The following is a 21,374-nucleotide window of genomic DNA, read 5'->3' on the forward strand; positions in this document are numbered from 1 at the left end:
TTAACCAATGTCATAAAACAACATGTGTACTTCTGTTTCATGAGAAACTATTTGTTCTGTAAGCCTTCACCTGAAGTACAATAAAAAATAAAAAAAATAAAAAGTGGTTCCCGTTGTCTAGATGTCTTAGTTAATTGCTTCCTTTCCCCATTCTACAGTGTAAAAGGATAATTAAAAATTATATTTCCCCTAATGATGATCCTGACTACATTTCTTTAGGAAATGGTTTGGTTTTTTCATAATCTAGCTAAATTGGGTTAATTGACTTATTTTGTCACTATAGGGTAACAGTTTCAGAACTGACAGAGAAGAACATAAGTAAGTTCCTTATGATACTTTTTCTCCCTCTTTACCCAACAGTACGAAAAGTGAATAGAAATGGCAGCCCCAACACCATACTCTTCCTTATTCCTCTAAGAAACAAAACCAGCAGATGCACCTAGAAGTTATATCCAGTTGACTTTCTGGGTGGTGCAACTGGTTAAGTGCTTGTCTGCTAATGGAAGGGTTGGTGATTCAAATGCACCCAGAGGTGCCTCAGAAGAAAGGCCTGGCAGTCTACGTCTGAAACATCACAACCATTGAAAACCCTGTGGAGCACAGTTCTACTCTGAAAAACATGGGGTCACCATGAGTCAGAATCGACTTGACAGCAAGTGGCTACTGGTTAAGTATATACAGAAAGTCCTGTTAGGATTCTCTTTCGCCTACTGTTGTTAAAATTACTAGATAAAGATAGGGAAGAATACTAATTTCACCCCAATACCTTAATGACGTTTAATAGTCACAGTTCCTACTTCCCTGAAAATAAGAAATTTCTTTAGAAATGATAATCAACGTCCTGTGAGTATGTGAAGCTCATAAAGCCTGAAGAGTTTCTAAAGGTCAGCAAGCATTGAAGGTTTTGTCCTGGGGATAAATTTTGAAACAACCCTGAGGAGAAAGAGAGGGAGGGAGGGGGAAAAAAAAGTTAAACTTGATGAAAGTAAAATGTGCAAACTGAACAGTTTCTGGATTATCGTTTAATTACAGCCATCAATCACTTCACATCTGCCTTCTCCCAGTACTGAAAAAATTCAGTCCAAAGCCATACAGTCCAACCAACAGAGAATAGATAGCCCATTAAGAAGCCTCAGGATAGGAAGCAATATTTAAGAAATTACCCTGTAAAGGTCTTAGGAAATTACATAAAAGCACAAGAACAGAATTCATCTTTGACAAATACTAGGGAAATCCTAGAGTAAGACTACCTTTTTATTAATAAGATAAACACTGCTTTTTCGTCTGCACCAGTTCAGAGATTTTTCACTAAGTGATCATTTTCAAAGGGCTTTGCTTTGCAAATCATTTTATTTCAATGCATATTTTTATTAATATGTGAAACTGGCCTACAGTTTAGCTATTTCATGAACGTGATTTTACATTCTTTTTAAATGAGGGCCATTTCCAGTTGAGCTTTTAGAAATACATTTATTTGCTCCTTTAATTGGTGCTGGGGGGTGCCAGCGAATGTCTTTATGGGCAGCTTTTTTTTTTTTTAGGGTTTAAAATGTTTTAATTTCTTCTTATGGAGGGGTTCGTACTGACTGCCCCTAAATTCTGTAGCTAAGGAATTAAACGGCTTTAGGCTTTTTAAGCTCCAACGTGTTCAGCAAAGTGTTTCAACCGTGGTAATCCCCTTGTTGTACTGCGTTAATCTCCCACCAGATAACCTACACGCTTCCCTCCTCCTCTCAGGCAGATAATTAATTGCAAAGGGGTTGGAACCAGAAGAAAAGAGTTGAGCTGGTGCTGAGCGGAAAAAGAAGTGTCACGCGAGTGGAAGTAAATGGTCTCTGAGACTGTAATCTCTGCCCATATTTATTTTTGAAACCATAAATGCCCAGGAGATGACTTGTCGCGTATTTGGCTGTACAAGTGTAGGTCTGCGGTCACGTATAGATTTTAACTTGTTTTTATTTTCATATGTTCAATGATAGCCATCTTGTCTTGCTTCGCCTTGGTTTTCTCTCTAAACACGGGTTTCATCCTAATATTGTGACTGGCTGCAGAATTCAAGGTTTTTTGTGCTTTTAAAATAACCACGTTATTGCCTGTTTTTCCAACAGAGTTCATCTGGCGATTTAATGATCAGAAACATTCAGCTGAAGCACAGTGGAAAATACGTTTGTATGGTACGAACAGGCGTGGACAGTGTTTCCTCTGCGGCGGACCTCATAGTAAGAGGTAAGCATTGATGCCTCTGTGTGGTTTTTAACGTCACATCTTAACTGAGCAGGGCTTACTGGAAGGAAGGCCGTGATGAGATAGCACATGTGCATGTGAGTTACAATACGGATGTGCTTTCCCCCTCATAGACCAGAGAACATGACAATGGGAACGGGTGCTCATTCAAAGAAGTAAAAATCTCAACTCTGCTCTTCAAATCGTTCTCACTGTTAACTGGCGTCACAGCTGCTGCCAAGCTGATGTGTTTTTAAGCATTTCATTAACTCAGCAATTGTGTTTGATATGAGAGAGAACATTGCGTGTATGTGTGTGTGTGCGCGCACGTGCGCGCACTTCCAAAGGAATCAGGATTATCCAGAAATTTACCAAACTGAGCTACTCTCTTTAGGGTACTGATTTGCTACTGGGTTGTACAATGCTCAGAGAGCATCATAGAGTCAAATTTTATAAACCATAAGCTCTAGACAACACACTGGGGAGCTCCCGAGATGGACTGCGAATTAAAGGGAAAGGCCTCGTGCTGAAGTAAAGGACATTGAACTTCGAAACACACAGGAATCCTACTGAACAGAGGCCTCAAAAGGCAGGTGTCAATGCAGCCCTGGAGTATTATAGTTTGGAAATTACTGCCTCACAACTAGAGTTAAAATCTCTCTAACCAAGTAGTGAAAAAAAGTAGTTGTTCCATTGGCAGGTACCTGGCCTTTTCCCTGAGTACTGTTGAAACTGGGATCATTTGGAGGTGTGGAAGTGGTGGTGTGACATATTCTTCACTTTGGTAGAAGAGGATGATATTTATGGAATTGCTACTCCTATGTATGGTGTCTCAGGTGTGCAGATGGTTAATGCTAATCGAAAGGTTGGAGGTTCCAGTCTACCCAGAGGTGCCTTGGAAGAAAGGCCTGGCAATCTACTGCCACAAAATCATCCATTGAAAACCCTGTGGTGCACAGTTCTACTCTGGCACACATGGGGTCGCTGTGAGTCAGCAGCTGGTTTGGTTTTTACCCATGTGAATAAAGATGTAAAAGGTCTGACTTTTGAATGCTTGTTTTAGACATTGGGCGTCAGGCACAAAAATTCTGCTTCCTTCCCATAAAACCCACAGTCTGCATTCTTGCCTTCCTCAGGTTTACCTGGACCACCAGCAAATGTGAAGGTAGTTGAAATTACAGATACAACAGCCCAACTCTCTTGGAGAGAAGGTACAGACAACCACAGCCCAGTTATATCCTATTCAGTCCAGGCCAGGACACCCTTCTCCGTGGGCTGGCAAACCGTCACGACAGGTAATGGGGGGGAGGCAAAGCCATCGGTCCCTATAAAGTGGATTTCAAGTCAATGCCAAGATACACTGGCTCTTACGTCCCTAAAATATTCCTTTATAGTGCCTGAGGTCATCGATGGGAAAACACACACAGCCACTGTTGTCGAGTTAAACCCGTGGGTGGAATATGAGTTTCGGGTTGTAGCCAGTAACAAAATCGGAGGTGGAGAACCCAGTTTACCCTCAGAAAAAGTAAGAACCGAAGAGGCAGGTTAGTGTTTCTGTTTTCTGAGTAATGGGTTAATAGGTTTCCCTGAGAGTGCGTTTTTTTCCCGTTGGCCCCGGTCTCCAGGCGAGCAGGGGATCAGCCTCAATAATCCATTGTCACAATTATCTGACCTTCCTAATGGCAGAGCTAGCCATATGGCATTTGTCAAAGGCAACATATATAAGTGATTCTGATACAGTGTGACATTTCCACGAGCTCAGATCATCGTAAACGATCATTAGTGCATGTTGAGTGAGTATGTTTTTGTCACTTAAGGTTATAATTACTATCTGACATAGTCACCCTGTTAACTGGGGAAGTGCTGTTTTCATTTGTAACAAGCATTGACAAATTGGTAGGATAATGACATTTGGGAGTTCTGCTGCTAGGAAATCTCATTCTGCCACCAAGCTCAGTGAATGCACGTAAACGATTGATGAATAGATATATTTTGGCCCTTCAAGTGTTAAATTGAAAAGAAATCATTGTTAAAAATTTCCATGCAAAGCAATTATTAATATAAACCATAAAACTACTCTTAACTAACACTGAAATTTAAAATTAGAAATTTTACACCGTATCACATTATTGAAGCATCTGAGGAAACCTAGAGATTTTCCTTTTCAGCATCTGTAATATTCATTAACATTAACTAAGAGGATGTTTGAAATAGAGCTGGTATGTCACTTTAGGAACTGAGCCAAGATTAGAGTCATGGAATGTGGTTCAGTAATTTTAATGATGCCATTTTACCTAGGACAGTGCACATAATGTTTATTCCAGGTATTAGGAGAAGTAGGGGGACTACGTCTTCCTTGGTGTTCTGTTCATTTATTCATACAACACATATTTATGGTGTGTCTTCTATGTGCTAAGTACTTCTTGATGTGGATATAGCTGAGAACATGGCAAACAATGAAAGATAGTCTTTTGGAACTTAATTCTAGCTGTGTCATGGGGGTTACTAAGCACAAAATTGTCAATGTCGGTAAGAAATCTGATGCATGTGTGAGGTTAATAAAGAATATCTCATAACAGGACTTGAGTCTAAGTCACTCTTATGTAAAGCCAATGCTGTTCTGAGAATAATATCTCTACCTGGAATAATGACAGACTAAATGTTCATGTTGGATTGATTTCCTATCATCCCTAGCAAATCGCTTTTCCCTGTTTATGAACCTTCATACTATTCAAAATGTATCTTCCAACTGAGTCGTGTTTTCTTAGTGTTTGAGAGATTTTGAATCATCTTTATAATTTCATGCAAGTATAAATTATCTGATGATCACCTCAAAGATACATTATACCTGCACACATATATATAATGAGCCAATATTAAAAATAAGCAACTTTGAGTTTTATTGAAGATTAATAATACTAAATGGAAATACAGTTTCACGTCTGTCTGTCTGACCCTCACAGTTCCAGAAGTGCCTCCTTCAGAAGTCAGTGGAGGAGGCGGAAGCCGGTCTGAACTCGTGATAACCTGGGATGTAAGTGTCTGGGCAGCGTCTTCCCCTTCAGAGTGCTGCTCCTCATGGATCATCATGGCCTCCTGGGTGGTGCTGATGGTGGTGCTGGTGGTGGTGGCAGGATTAGTAGCTCATATTTTTGAATGCTTACTCTGTGCTAGCCACTGTTGGAAGCATTTTACATATATTTTTCTCATTTCATCCTCAGAACATTTTATACATGAAAACACTAAGGAACAGAGATATTAAACATCTTACCCAAGGTCACATGGATGGTAGATATAGGAGTGAGAGTCAGATCCTGGCTGATGACTCTAGACCCCCGCCTTCACAGCCTCCCGCACAGCCCTGCATATTCCACTCCATCTTGTTTTCGAGTCTCTGTTTCATTGCGGGCCAGTCTCTCAGCCCTTGCTTTGTGTCATAATTAGGATAAATTTTAATTAATACATTTAAAGTCAGAAGATTGTATTATTTGAAAATGTTGATGAAAAAATACAAAGTCAAGACATTGTGATGGCATGTCAATAGGAATTTTCTCATGACCCAAATACAGCTTTGAGTTTAATACGTTGTTTTGCCTTTTTTTGTTTGTTTGTTTTTAGTTTTACTCCTTTATGGAGCCCTGGTAGCACAGTGGTTAAGCATTCGGCTGCAAACCAAAAGGTCGGCAGGTCAAATCCACCAGCTGCTCCTTGGAAATCTATGGGGCAGTTCTACTCTGTCCTATAGGGTCGCTATGAGTCGGGATCGACTTGACGGCAATGGGTTACTCCTTTATACTTAGTCATCATCATGTCAATGTGTGATTTATTTCCATAAAGTCAACATTAGGGACTAGATTGATTTTACTTAGTGTAAGAGATAAGGTCTATTTAGCTGAAAAAATATTATTATATTATTATTAGGAACTCAGACTGGGATTTGAATATGCTCAGGTATATGAATAATCGCAGAAAGTTGTAGTTCATTATCTGGGTGGCTATGAAAGAATGCAATATGTTTATTTAAAAGCAGCTGACTCTTCCACTGATGCTTTCTTCTTTTTTATTCAGCTGCTTAGTACAATGTAGATTGTTATTCAATAGCTTTACAGAAGACTAAGGATTATAGCTGTACTCATTTTTGCTTTGTCCTCCTATGTAAAGATGGTCTAACATGTCTTTCCTTTATAGCCAGTCCCTGAAGAACTGCAGAATGGTGAAGGTTTTGGGTATGTTGTTGCTTTCCGCCCCTACGGGGTGACCAATTGGATTCAAACAGTGGTGACATACCCTGATACTTCAAGATATGTCTTTCGAAATGAAAGTATCATGCCATTTTCACGCTATGAAGTTAAAGTGGGTGTTTATAATAACAAAGGCGAAGGACCATTTAGCCCAGTAACAGCAATATTCTCTGCAGAAGAAGGTACGGAAAACATTATGATTATGTAGCCATTCTAACCTTGTAAATCAGTTGTGTTCCAAAAACTGATTTGAAAGTTCTTTGTGACTTCATATGTATTTCTTCAAAGGAATAATGATACAAGTCTTAATTAGATTACCAGTCCAGGTCATAAAGATCAACAAATTTGAATTTTCAAGTGAGGCTTAGGTACTATGATTATTCCCCTTTTACACAAAAGAAAGTGGAAACTTGGTGAAAGAGGTTAATAAACTTGCCAAAGTGCATGCAGTAAGCGATAGAGCCAGGATTTGAACCCAGGGCTGGGACTCTTAAAAATTACTGAGCCCATGTAATATGATTTCAGTTTCTCCTCTACCGTCCAGATCTTGCAGTAAATTGCAAAATTTCCTTGAGATGTTCCACAATCCTCACTACTAAAAATAATAAGTAAAGTCAATTTCCTTAGTACCTTATCCCCTTATTCTTGTCTTCTGTTTTTTCTCTCAGTTCTGAGAGGGAAACAAACAGGTATCATAAAAGTCTTTGCAAAAGAGTCTTTTATATTCATGGCCACATCCCATTTTCATTACAAGAGCAGGTCAGGTATCTGGGGAGTGACAGCATTTAACGAGAGTTTTGGGACACTGCCCAAGACTTGGAAGGCTGGCAGTTGGGGTGGGAGCTACAGTCTTTACCCTCTTGCCTCCTTAACTTTCACTGTCCCATCATCACTCTTTCCCCCACTAATGAACTGATTAAAGCTCTTTCTATTCTAAAACCAGGAACAGGTTCTGCTTTCTAAGAAAGAACCAAATGATTTCTTGGAAATATCCGAGGGCTTCTCATCACTAGAGGGCCAACAATGATGTAATTGGCCCCAGATCTCCTAGTCTCTCCAAATCAAGTTTCAAATTCTCAGGAGAGAAGATTTAATAGACTCATCCTTGGGCCAAGAGTCTATCTCAGTTTCAGTTAGTCATGGCCAGGAGCAGGATCATTTAACAAAGAAATGAATATTGAGGGGAGGAGAAGCTGCATCAGAGCTCTGTCCTGAGAAGAGTGGATCACCATGAGCCACATAAAGCTCTAACAGTTGTCTATTTCAGAGAGAATCTTCTTACTGTATAATTCTTTACATGCATGTCTGTCTACTCATTCGAAAGAGTAGGGCCCTGGCTGTTACTCCATCTCATTTAAATTTGTACCTCTGGGCTTAGGCTAGAGAAGGCATTCACTAAGTGCTTATTGAATAAAGGAACTCTACCGACCTTGACTTTTGTCAAAACAAAAAAATAAGTAGGGCTTTTGAACATAGGAGTTTTCAAGCAACAACTGTGAAATGAAGGGGAGAGAGATAAAGAGGGAAGAGAGAATAAAGGGAAAGAAGGGATGTTATGGAAGATGCCAAGGAGGAAGTACAGGGGAGAAAAGTACATATTTTTATGGCTATTTAGCCAGGAAGAGTCTGTGGCTATGATGCTATCTCTCTTTAAGAACCAGACCAATGTCTTTATTTTTGAGACATGTATCTTAGTTTGCTAGGGCTGCCATAACAAAATATCACACAATGAGTGGCTTTAGAGAACAGAAATTTGTTGTTTCACAGTGCTAGAGCCTAGAAGTCAGAATTCAGGGTGTCAGTGGAGCTGTGTTTTCTCTCTTTGCATTCTAGGGGAAGACCTTCCCTTGTCACTTTCAGCTTCTGGTAGAGCCTGTGCATTTCTTGGCTTGTAGACAGATCCTCACATGCTATCTTCCTCCTGTGTATGAACCTGTCTCCATAACCTGTTCTACCCTTTTATAAGATACCACTCAGAAGGGGTTAGGGTTAGGACCCACCCTACTCCGGTACGACTAACATCAGACTAGCATCAGAAATATTCTATTGCCCCAAACAAGGTCACATTCACAGGTGCAAAGGGTTAGAAGTTCACCATATCTCCTTGGGGAACATAATTCAATCCATAATAACATGATTGATGCTTTCATATATAATTAATGACTATTTTATAATATTTGCAATATATTGAAGTATTTTTAAAATGTGAATTTTAATAGATTTTTAAATCAACTACAAAAATTACAATTATATTTCAATTTCTATTTCCAAATAGAGCCTACCATAGCTCCATTTCAAGTTTCTGCAAATAGTTTATCTTCCTCAGAAATTGAAGTTTCATGGAATGCCATTCCTTGGAAGTTGAGTAATGGACATTTACTTGGCTATGAGGTAATTCCTTTTAAAATTAATTATTTTGTGTATGTATATTACCATGTTACCTTGTCTCCTTTATTTAAAATTCTTGTTAAGGACATCTTAAAAACCCATTGTCGTTGATTCGACTCTGACTCATAGCGACCCTATAGGACAGAGTAGAACTGCCCCATAGGGTTTCCAAGGAGCAGCTGGTGGATTCGAACTGCCAAGCTGTCGGTTGGCAGCTGAGCTCTTAACCACTATGCCACCAGGGCTCCAAGAACATCTTAGGTTAAGTCTGTTTACCAGCACACTGTCTCATAAGATTATCGGTGAGTATGGAATTTAACTTAACAAGCTGAATTAAAATAACTTCAATTGGAGGAGAAAACTAAAACAAAACAAAAGAATGTGAAAGGGAATCATGTGGCCAAATCTTTCAGGTGGGTTGACTTAAAAAATGAGGGTACTCAAATTTATAGGAAATTGATGTCAATAAGAAATCACCATCCTACAGCTCTTTGTCTTACTCCCTCTGTGGCCTTGTTGCATTCTGGGATTCTCTTCTAGGTTTTAGGTCCTGTAGGGTTGCTATGAGTTGGAATCAACTCAACAGCAAAGGGTTTGGTTTCTACAGTTTTCTGGGTTCTAGAGAAGACATCTGTATACAACATGCTTCTTGCCTTCAAAGAACTCTCTCTTCGGTGATATAAAATGAAACATCTGAACCAGAGGATAACACTAGACCAAATGTAATGAGTGTCAGAATGACCCAAACAGGAAATATCTGAGTGGTTAAGATGCACGAGCCATTTTTGAGAGACTTCGTAAGGATTGTTGTTAGCCGTTGTCAGGTTGGCTGCAACTCACGGTGACCTTATGTATGGTATGTTTGAGTCCATCGTTGCAGCTGTTGTGTAGTGCCTTCCAACATACAAATCACTACAGTATGACAAACTGACCGACGGGTATTCTTAAAAATATAAAGGCTTAATAGTGATTTATAGGAAAAGTTAGTAAATGTGGAGAGAGTGGAAAGCATTCTACACGAAGCATAGCATATTGGAGGTTAGAAGAGTAGGGGCCCACCTGCAGAAGAAGGTTCTTATTGGAGACCCAGGTCACAGACAGCCTTGAATACTAAGAAGGATCATTTGGACTATGTTCCATATTTAGTAGAGAGCAGTTAGATGTTCTTGAACAGAGAACTGGCAAGATAAAAGTAAAGTATTAAGATTTCTTTGATAATGATACTGTAGGAGTCGTACATAGTGATTTTATCCCCACCAAGAGCTATCTTCTTTGGAAACTCCCTCATGGTTGTAAATTCTGGTTCAGTGGCAGGCTTACATGGGCATTTTACACCACAGGGCCATGTACCCCTCCACTTGCCTACACAACCTCAAATGATTTCAGCACAGTGGCCACTTTATAAAGGCAACTGATCCACGGACAGTTAAGCTAAGCCAATCAGACTCTTATTTTAGATATTGAAATAAGTAATATAGAGATTGTAGTTAGTGAGTGTTGTGCAGCCATATGTCAAATGCAAGGCTAAGTACAGATCTGTCAAGCTAAAGTTATGGACAAGCAGAAAACAGCTAGTCTCCAGAAATGAGATGGAGTAGACATGTTGTTATTGTGTGCCATAGAGTTGATTCTGACTCAGAACATACTCCCATGCAATTCTAAAGAATGGAGGAGGGGAGGGCCCATAGAGCCTTACAGAAAGCAAACTAGAATCATTTTTTGATGATTATCAAATTTTCAAGTGGCCTGACTGTAATCTTTTTCAGGATATTGGTGGTTCAGTGGTAGAATTCTCACCTTTCATGCAGGAGACCCGGGTTTGATTCCTGGTCAGTGTACCTCGTGTGCAGCCACCACGCATCTGTCAGTGTAGGCCTGTGTGTTGTTATGATGCTGAACAGGTTTCAGTAGAGCTTCAAAACTAAGAAGGACTAGGAAGAAAGCCCTGGTAATCTACTTCCGAAAATCAGCCAATGAAAACCCTGTGTTAGATCTGCAACTGATCATGCAGGTGGTCAGGCCCAGGCAGTGTTTCAGTTCATTATGCATGGGATTACCATCAGTCAGGGGCCAACTTGACAACAGCTAACAACAACAATCTATAAGGAGACATCTTTCTGTACACTTAAATTTAAGAAACACTGGTTTTGACACAGAGAGACCTGCTCACGGACAGAACCATCCAGAATCAACCAAGAGAAGGGAGTGGGGATGAAAACATAAAACACCATAGAAATACGGCACAGCAACTTGATTATCGTCTTAAAAGAACTCAAGAACATTTGGAGAGAAAATTCATTTAATTCCATGACAGTGTTTATAAGCAGCGAAAGATGGTGAGAAGCCAGCAGTAGCTCCCTAATGATTAGAGAAAAGGTAGTGGAATTGAGAGGAAATGTAACTGGAATGGGAGTAGCCCAGCTGTAAAAGAGTGTAACTCCGAGGTCAGACCTGCATCGAACCTGGTTCTGCCACTTACTGGCTGTTTCGAAAATGTTACATAATCTCTGTGAGCCTCATTTTCCTCACCTGCAGAATGGGGACAATGATAGGCCTAACCTCATTAGCATTTTAATAGGTATATAATGTGCTTGACACAGCTCAGGCTCATAGTAACAATCAGTAAGTGTGAGCCATGGCTCAGGAGAATTTTTGAGATATTAATGTATATATTTTCCCAGAAAATATTCTAAAAAATATTCTCGGACAAATATTCGAGTTTAAGCTTCCTTGCCTCAAGGGAGTTTGTGGAAGAACAGCAAGAGAAGTTGCCTACAAGTACTACCCCTCTGAGCTTTGTTTCCAAAGCTCAAGCCCTTCAAGAGATTGTCCCATGTATCCTGGAGGGTGAGAAAAGAGAAAACGCCACTGAAGAAATAGAAGAGCTAAGGAGATACTTCGCTAGATATGGAAAGATTTCTGATGAATTTGGAGGAAACAAGGGGCTGGGCTTTCAAAAACTCCAAGAGTCCACACCTTTCCACCTGGCGGTACCCAGGCTGGCGGCAAGATCACAGAAGGGAATGTCTGTGTTTCCCTGACTCATTGAAGATTTCTCAATCCCCAAGCATGGCCCGGAACTAAAGGAATCAAGCAGAATGTAACAGTTAGTTGTCTTATCAAGGCATTGGGAGGGGAGCCTCAGGAGTGACTGAGATTGAATTTCCCATTAGCGGAACAGTATGTGGGATTCAGTGCTAAATCAAGTTTACTTAAAGAAAATCAAGGACTACATGGTTTTACACTCCTCAGTTGGTGGACTGAGATGCGCACCCACCGTTAACAGTTTCTCCCTTTACAAACCACGTGACAGGAGTATAATTCTTCACCTGGTTGTATTTCACGTAGTAGCTAAGAGGAGTAAATGAGCGAATACGTATAAACAGGATCTGTGGGCTTCCCGGCACCATGGGAGTCACTGGTGATTTTGTACCGCATGGGGGCAAGTAGATGTTCATTTCTGAATATATAAATTTAAGCGGATAAGGAGTCATCCAGATAAAGATAATCCATAAGAAAGTAGATTTACACCACTATTAATCATGTCAGGAAAGAGGTTCAAACAAAGAGAAAGAACCAAAGAATCCTAGAACAATTGGCATAGTTTCTAGCTAAGACCACACTGTGTTAGATTTCAACCAAACTGGGTTCAAATCTCCTAGATTAAAATATAAGCTCCACAAGAGAAGGGAGCTCTGCCTGTTTGTGAAGTAGTATCCAGCACACAGGAGGTGTGCAAAAAATACACGTTGATTAAACACCTGTTCTCTTGGCACCACTATCTTACACTGCTGTGTGGCCTTGGGCAAGTTACTAAAACTCTCCAAGGCTCAGTTAAAATAGAGATAATGATGGTAAATTTTTCATCATTGGGGATGAAATTATTCATTGTTTGAGAATTAAATGAGATAAAGCAGCCATTTTCAAAATGATTCACAGGGACTTGGGGATTCCACTTTTCTTTGTTTTAAGTATTGGGCTTTGGGATAAGATTTCACTGGAAGAAAAGTTTTGAACATTATGAAGTAATATAGAAACACTGAGCACAATTCCAGTGTGTGACTCAATGGCTGTTGTTTCTGTTGCTGCTGGTATTACTATTAGGATGGGGGGACAAAAGATGAGAAGAGCGGTGAGACATTAATTACAGGTTGGGATGCACTGACTCTTGCCTGTCTGTGTAACAAGAAGTAGATAGAACTTCCAAGTGTAGCATGAATACTGTATTGAAAGAAAAAAAAAAAAAACCTACTAGTGAAAAATTCTTTTTCAAGTGCCTGGCAAGTGTTAGGGATTGAATGGTGTCCCTCAGAAAGATACGTTGAATCCTAACCCTTGGTACTTGTGAACTTCACAGTGTTTGGAAATAGAATCTTTGAAGATGTTATCAGTTAAATTAACACGAGGTCATACTGGAGTAGGGTGGGTCCTAATCCAATATGAGCAGGATTCTTATAAAAGTGGAGAAGAGAAACACAAAGATGACCATGTGAAGACAGAGGCAGAAACTGGAGTGATGCATCCACAAGCCAAGGAACGCCAAGGATTGTCAGAAAGGTCAAAGAAGGAACTTTCCCTGGAGGCTTCAGAGTGAGGATGGCCCTGCTAACACCTTGAATCCAGACTTCAAGCCTTCAGACCTGTAACAGAATAAATTTCTTTTATTTTAAGCCCATAGCTTAGTGATATTTTTTATGGCAGCCCTAGAAAACCAATATAGTAAGTATGAAGAGAAAGAAAACAAGCTACGAGAAAGCTTGCTAATTGGGAAGATCTTAAGAAATGATTTATGTAATTCTATCAAGATAAAAATATGTCTTTCCTTAGTTAACAGTTACGATTTAAAGATTAAACTGGAATAAAAAAAGTCGGCCTAGCAGAGTATATAATTACCAGTCGAGTGGCTAACTTTCTGGGTTGCAGTTTCCCCAATACGGCTTTAAAATGTTTACTAGCTCCTGCCTTTCTCTCATCTCAATGAGGGTTGGTCTTGTGCTGTGTGCATGCTGGGTGCACATCATCATTAGCAGCTAGACTAATTTTCTTTCTGATTTGACTGAGCAGTGGTTGAGGAGCTCATTTCCCTGGGCTCCAATTGATTTCATCTGCTAAGCTGTTACACTTAGGCTCAGATCTTGTCTTGTGCACCTTGGGATGAAAACAAGAGATGAATACATGAAGGAGAGGATGCAGAAGCCCTTAAGTTCATGCATAGTGGGTGTCTGAGGAATAAAAACTCCAAAGTTCTAGCACGGTATGTTGTTGTTGATAGCTTCCATCGAGCTGGCACCTGGTTCATTACAACTCCATGCACAAAGGCACAAAATGCTGCCCAGTACTTTGCCAGCCTCTCAACCTGTTGTGGATTAGGATCTTTGTGATCCATAGGGTTTTCATTGGCTGATTTTCAGAAGTAGATTGCCAGGCCTTTCTTCCTGGTCTTAGTTTGGAAGCTCCACTGAAAACTGTGCAGTATCGTAGCAACACATAAGCTTTCACTGACAGATGAGTGTAAGCTGCACATGAGGTACATTGGTTGGGAATCAAACCTGGGTCTCCGGCATGGAAGGCAAGAATTCTACCACTGAACCACCAGTGCCCCAGCAATATCTTTAATGTCATTTTGTGCTTTGGATTGATTGAAACAAAAATCTACACTTGTGAAATGATACAGCATAGCATATTTTAGGGGAACCTAATAAAATTTTTTAAAAGTTTGGCAGAAAAACAACCAAAAATGTGCACAGAACGCCAAACTAAAAATTCAGTGAGGCCTTCATCTAGCCTCCTGTCCCAAACAGCTGTGCAGAATGTATTTAGTGTCTAATATTTTAATTAGAATGGGAAAAGATGTCAAACATTTGAGTGCTTGTTTAAGAATATGAACATTCCACTGGAAACACAACATATGCATTGAGTCTATCTTTACTATCAGGCAAAGAATTGATCAACTTTTCTCTAGAATGAGTCAAATGTACATAGGAAAATTGGTTATAGACAATTGAAACACAGTCACATAAATGTAAGGCAGGCAAAAATGTATTCAGGTGAATAAACTGAGGCCTTTGGAGTGGGTGGGAGGGTTGGTTATGTTGGAGAGGACAGTTGCTATAGCTGTACATGGGGGTTGCCCAAATAAGATGTGTTTTTCATTAGGCAAAGATAAAAAAACAAAAACAAAAAAGTTGCCTTTGAGTCTATTCCGACTCATGGTGATCCCATGTGTGCAGAGTAGAACTGCTTTACAGGGTTTTCAAGGCTTTCACCTTTCGAAAGCAATTCACCAGACCTGTCTTCTGTGGTGCTGCTGGGTGGGTTTGAACCACCACCATTTCAGTTAGTGGTCAAGCACTCAACTGTGCCGCCCAGGGACTCTTTAGGCAATGATAAACCAAAAACCAAACCCATTGCCATCAAGTGCATTCTGACTCATAGCGACCCTATAGAACAGAGTAGAACTGCCCCATAGGGTTTCCAAGGAGTGGTTGGTGGATTCAAACCGCTAACCTTTTGGTTAGCAGCCTAAATTCTTAACCACTGTGCCACCAGGGCTCCCTTGAGGGATCCAGGGGACTAAATATCCCATGCTCTCTCTCCTCTCACCCTTTCCTTTCCTGCCTCCTGTTGGCTAAATTCCATAGGTAGCCAGAGGGCAAGGAAGCCCTCCGTTGTAATTAATACAGGTCAGCCCTCCCAGGACTGAGAATAGAGTGAAGAGTAAAATAATAGATCTGAATTCGTCTTCCTAACAAACCTTTAAATGCATTTTTACTTGCCTGATGTTTATTTAAATGTGTCTGGTCTAACAGCTGAGTCTCTCTGAAAATGTTTAAGTATAAACGTAATTATTTTAGCCTATTAAAATAATATCTCTGACTTAATACCTGTGCTTTAATGAATAAAAAAGGTACCAGTTTTCAATACATTATTTTATAAACAACATTTCATTTTCAGTTTAAATTAAGTGAAATCTCTGAAGTGATGTTATCGAGGACTCCTTACAGCAGGAACATTCATTTCTGCTATAACCAAATTACTTGCAGATATAGAGATGGCATTATAAATCATGACATTCCTCACATTTGTTTCTGTTTACTTACCGAGATAAAAAATACTTTGGCTTGTAAAATGTTTTTTTGGTTCTGGAAAAAAAAAAAAATATATATATATATATATATACACACACACACACACACACACGCATATATATCACAAACATCAGGAAATCGGAGTTACAGGGTTTAATTAAAAAAAAAAAAAAAAGAGTTGCCATCAGGTTGATTCCAAATCATGGTGACCCCATGTGTGTCAGGGTAGAACTTGAACCCCCAACCTCAGTTAACAGTCGAGCATGTTAACTGTTTGCACCGCGAAGGGACTCACAGAATGTAATAAACACAGAATATCAAGGCTTCAATAGCTAACTTGGTAAATCTCTGTGGTGGGAAGGAGGGAGGCATTTTGAAACTGCATTTGTTCAAGTCATTCATCACTTTTTATTGAGAGCCCAGTCTGGACAGGCTTTGATCTGAGTATTAGAGATGACCAAGGCAGACAGACCCCAGCCTCAGGTGTGTGCTTCCACGGGGGCTGCCTCCTGCTACCTTCTATGCCAAAAAATGCAGACAGTTCCCCTCCCAGGTGCACACTCCTCACTAGTGATTCCCAGTTGGTAAAGATGGTGAACTGTATCCCTCAGGTATGTAGCGATGGAAGGAATGGTGAGAGCCCCCAATTCAATCTTAACCATTCTCTTCTTTGGAGTGGATTTACCTTTTATTTTTCCAACACTAAACTCAAACTGAGTTTACCATATAAAAATTCCTGTGTTTCTTCAGTTCTAGAAAATTCTCAGACATTTTCTCTTTTAATATTGTCTTTCCTGAATCTCGCTTTCTGGAGCTCTGGTTGGAACTTTTCATTTTAGCCGTGATGTCTCTTAAATTTGCTTTTATAATTTTCATTTTTTTGTATTATCTAGACTTCGGCTTAATTCTACCACTGATTTTTTTTTTTTTTTTTTTTTTTTTTGGTAATAATATTTTTTTAGGTCTAGGACTTTGCTTACTTATTTTTCGAATATGCCTGATCTTTTTTCTTAATCTCCTATTCTTGTATTATAAATTTAGTCCCTTATTTAATCAATTTGAACATTTTAATATACTTATTTTAAAATGCATTTTAGATCAGTGTATTGTAGCTAGTCATCCAGATGGGACTACTGTGACTAGTTTCCTACCAGTCAGGTCTACTGACTATCTCTCTTGGTAGCAAGGTTCCTTGGGTACTTTATAATGCTTGTCTCTCTGTTCATCTTTTGTAGATGCTATCTTCATGTTATGCTAGCTATATGTTAATTCTTTTCTGTAAAATATACTTCCAGAGTTTGTTCTTTCAGCATAGACACCTTCCCTTCTTCATCTCTGTTTTGTGGTTGTGCCGATAAAATCCAAATTAGCATGTAATTATATTCTATTTTCTCAGGTGTAGTACCTTTACCATTTAAAGCAAGAACACAACTGAGTGGAAAAACGGCATGTTTGCGTTTCTTATTTCTTTCTTGAATTTCTACCTTTTCTTTTATGATTTGTCCTTATAGAAATAGTTTTGAGCAATATTTTGTAGAACATCACCATTTTGTTTGTTTTAATTTATGTATATGTCATTTCATTCTTTTAAAAAGGCTATATAATAATATTATATAATCAATTTTAACCACCTAGTATCATGTTCGGAAACTCTGGTGGTATAATGGTTAAGAATTCAGCTGCTAACCAAAAGGTAGGCAGTTCGAATCCACCAGGTGCTCCTTGGAAACGCTACTGGGGCAGTTCTACCCTTCCTGTAGGGTCGCTATGAGTCGGAGTTGACTATACGGCAGCAGGTTTGGGTTTTGGTTTTCACATCATGTTCAAATTTGGCACAAATTTTCTTTGTGTCTGAGCAGTTCAGATCCCAGCCAGGAACAAGACCTGAAAAGAAATACCTCATTTGGATACATAGAGATTGATTATAGTACCTCAGAAACATACTGCTGTCAAGAACCTTCAAGGACTTTACTAAATGGAATTATAAAAGATATTGCATATGCCAATTAAAAATTATTTTCATTTCTTGTATAATTTAGTCTCCTAAGAATACTTTCTCAAGACACTTATATTGAGGTAATTTGCTATATTAAGAGAAAAAAATGGCTCTTAGATTGTAACCAAACAAGAGACCAGTGTGTATGGGAGTATGATCTTGATTGAGTTACTTAACCACTCCATGTCTCTGCTGTCTCCTCTTTCAAGTGAGGATTATGTAAGCTCATATTTATGTGGGTTTTTTTTCCAGTCTATGATATATGCTCAGACCGCAAGTTCTGAGGCTTTCTGTAACTTTTTATTATAATTATTGATTACATGTTTTTCTTAGTTAATAATTACACAATGCTCCTAAGAGCAGGAAAAGTGCCTTATCATTTTGGCATCATCTAAACCTAAAAACCTAATAACCCCCATGTGTCTGTCAGTTTGTCGTACTGTGGGGGCTTATGTGTTGCTGTGATGCTGGAAGCTATGCCACTGGTATTCAAATACCAGCAAAGTCACCCATGGCAGACAGGTTTCAGCTGAGCTTCCAGACTAAAGTAGACTAGGAAGAAGGACCTGGTGGTCTATTTCTGAAAAGAATTAGCCAATGAAAACCTTATGAATAGCAGTGGAACATTGTCTGATGTACACTGCTGAAAGATGAGCCTGTCAGGTTGAAAGGCACTCAAAATACGACTGAGGAAGAGCTGCCTCCTCAAAGTAGAGTCTACCTTAATGAGGTGGATGGAGTCAAGCTTTCAGGACCTTCATTTGCTGATGTGGCATGACTCAAAATAAGAAGAAACAGCTGCAAACATCCATTAATAATCTGAATGTAGAATGTATGAAGTACAAATCTAGGAAAATTAGAAATCGTCAGAAATGAAATGGAACACATAAAGATCGATATCCTAGGCATAAGTGAACTGAAATGGACTGGTATTGGTCATTTTGAATCAGACAGTCAATATGGTCTACTATACCAGGAATGGCAACTTGAAGAGGAATGGAACATTTCAAGATTTATCCTGAAGTACAACGCTGTCAGTGATAGGATAATATCCATACACCTACAAGGAAGACCAGTTAATAAGACTATTATTCAAATTTACACACCAACCACTAACGCCAAAGATGAAGAAATTGAAGATATTTACCAATTTCTGCAGTCTGAAATTGATTGAACATACAATCAGGATGTACTGATAATTACTGGTGGTTGGAATGCAAAAGTTAGAAACAAAGAAGGATCAGTAGTTGGAAAATATGTCCTTGTGATAGAAAGGATGCTGGAGATCCCATGATTCAATTTTGCAACACCAACGACTTCTTCATTGCAAATACCATTTTTCACCAACATAAACTCGACTACACACATGGACCTCACCAAATGAAATACACAGGAATCAACTCGACTACGTCTGTGGAAAGAGATGATGGAAAAGCTCAATATCATCAGTCAGAACAAGGCCAGCGGCCAACTGTGGATCAGACCATCAATTATCCATATGTAAGTTCAAGTTGAAACTGAAGAAAATTAGAACAAGTCCACGAGAGCCAAAGTACGACCTTGAGAATATCCCACCTGAATTTGGAGACCATCTTAAGAATAGATTTGACTTGTTAAACACTAATGACCGAAGACCAGAAGAGTTGTAGAATGTATCAAAGAAATCACATATGAAGAAAGCAAGAGGTCATTAAAAAGACAGGAAAGAAAGAAAAAACTAAAACACATCAGAAGAGATTCTGAAAGTTGCTCTTGAATATAAAGTAGCTAAAGCAAAAGGAAGAAATGATGAAGTAAAAGAGCTGAACAAAAGATTTCAAAGGGCAGCTCAAGAAGACAAAGTATTATAATAAAATGTGCGAAGACCTAGATATAGAAAACCAAAAGGGAAGAATACACTCGGCATTTCTCAAGCTGAAAGAACTGAAGAAAAAATTCAAGCCTCGAGTTGCAATATTGAAGGATTCTACAGGGAAAATATTAAATGATGCAGGAAGCATCAAAAGAAGATGGAAGGAATACAGAGTCACTGTACCAAAAAGAATTGGTTGATATTCAGCCATTTCAGGAAGTAGCATATGATCAAGAACCAGTGGTACTGAAGGAAGAAGTCCAAGCTGCACTGAAGGCACTGGTGAAAAACAAGGCTCCAGAAATTGACGGAATATAAATTGAGATGTTTGAACACACAGATGCATTGCTGGAAGTGCTGACTCATCTATGCCAAGAAGTTTGGAGGACACCTACTTGGCCAACCAATTGGAAGGATCCATATTCGTGCCCATTCCAAAGAAGGTGATCCAACAGAATGGGGAAATTATCAAACAATATTATTAATATCACACGCAAGTAAAATTTTGCCGAAGATCATTCAAAAGTGGTTGCAGCAGTACATCGACAGGGAACTGCCAGAAATTCAAGCCGGGTTCAGAAGAGGATGTGGTACAAGGAGTATCACTGCTGATGTCAGATGGATCATGGCTGAAGGCACAGAATACCAGAAAGATGTTTAGATGTTTACCTGTGTTTTATTGACTATGCAAAAGCATTCAACTGTGTGGATCATAGCAAACTATGGATAACTTTGCGAAGAATGGGAATTCTGGAACACCTAATTGTTTTCATACAGAACCTGTATGTAGACCAAGAGGCAGTCATTTGAACAAGACAAGGGGATACTTCGTGGTTTAATGTGAAAAAAAGTGTCTGTCAGAGTTATATCTTTTCACCATACTTATTCAGTGTGTATGCTGAGCTCATCTGTGAAGCTGGACTGTGTGAAGAAGAACATGCCATCAGGATTGGAGGAAAACTTGTTAACAACCTGCAATATGCAGATGACACAACCTTGCTTGCTGCAAGTGAGGACTTGAAGCACTTACTGATAAAATTAAAGACTATAGCCTTCCATATGGATTACACCTCGGCGTAAAGAAAACAAAAGTCCTCACAACTTTACCAGTAAGCAACATCGTGATAAATGGAGAAAATATTGAAGTTGTAAAGGATTTCATTTTACTTGGATCTACAATCAACGTCGGTGGAAGCAGCAGTCAAGAAACCAAACAACACGTTGCATTGGGCAAATCTGCTGCAAAAGACTTCTTTCAGGTGTTAAAAAGCAAAGCTATTACTTTGTGGACTGACCTGGTGCACCTGACCCAAGCCATGGCATTTTCAATCACTTCACATGCATGTGAAAGCTAGATGATGACTAAGGAAGACTTAAGAAGAATTGATGCCTTTGAATTATGGTATTGGCAAAGAATATTGACCATACCACGGACTGCCAGAAGAATGAACAAATCTGTCTTAGAAAAAGTACAGCCAGAATGCTCCTTAGAAGTAAGGATGGCAAGACTTGTTCTCACATACTTTGGACACGTTATCAGGAGGGATCAGTCCCTAGAAAAGGACATTATGCTGGATAAAGTAGAG

The 21,374-nt window shown here is 39.3% G+C and overlaps 1 protein-coding gene across 1 annotated transcript in view; it reads left to right on the top strand.

Moving 5' to 3' along the window:
- Positions 1-21,374, top strand: part of CNTN3 (contactin 3) — a 207,183-nt gene that overhangs the window by 159,597 nt on the left and 26,212 nt on the right. Inside the window, exons 11-16 of the mRNA XM_023727915.1 lie at positions 2,111-2,226; positions 3,360-3,518; positions 3,618-3,767; positions 5,187-5,257; positions 6,412-6,646; positions 8,740-8,855. Of these exons, the coding sequence (XP_023583683.1) occupies positions 2,111-2,226; positions 3,360-3,518; positions 3,618-3,767; positions 5,187-5,257; positions 6,412-6,646; positions 8,740-8,855 (847 nt within the window). The remainder of the gene's footprint in view (positions 1-2,110; positions 2,227-3,359; positions 3,519-3,617; positions 3,768-5,186; positions 5,258-6,411; positions 6,647-8,739; positions 8,856-21,374) is intronic.

Source organism: Trichechus manatus, unplaced genomic scaffold (genome assembly GCF_000243295.1).
Source record: "Trichechus manatus latirostris isolate Lorelei unplaced genomic scaffold, TriManLat1.0 scaffold00020, whole genome shotgun sequence".
Classification (NCBI taxonomy): Eukaryota; Metazoa; Chordata; class Mammalia; order Sirenia; family Trichechidae; genus Trichechus; species Trichechus manatus.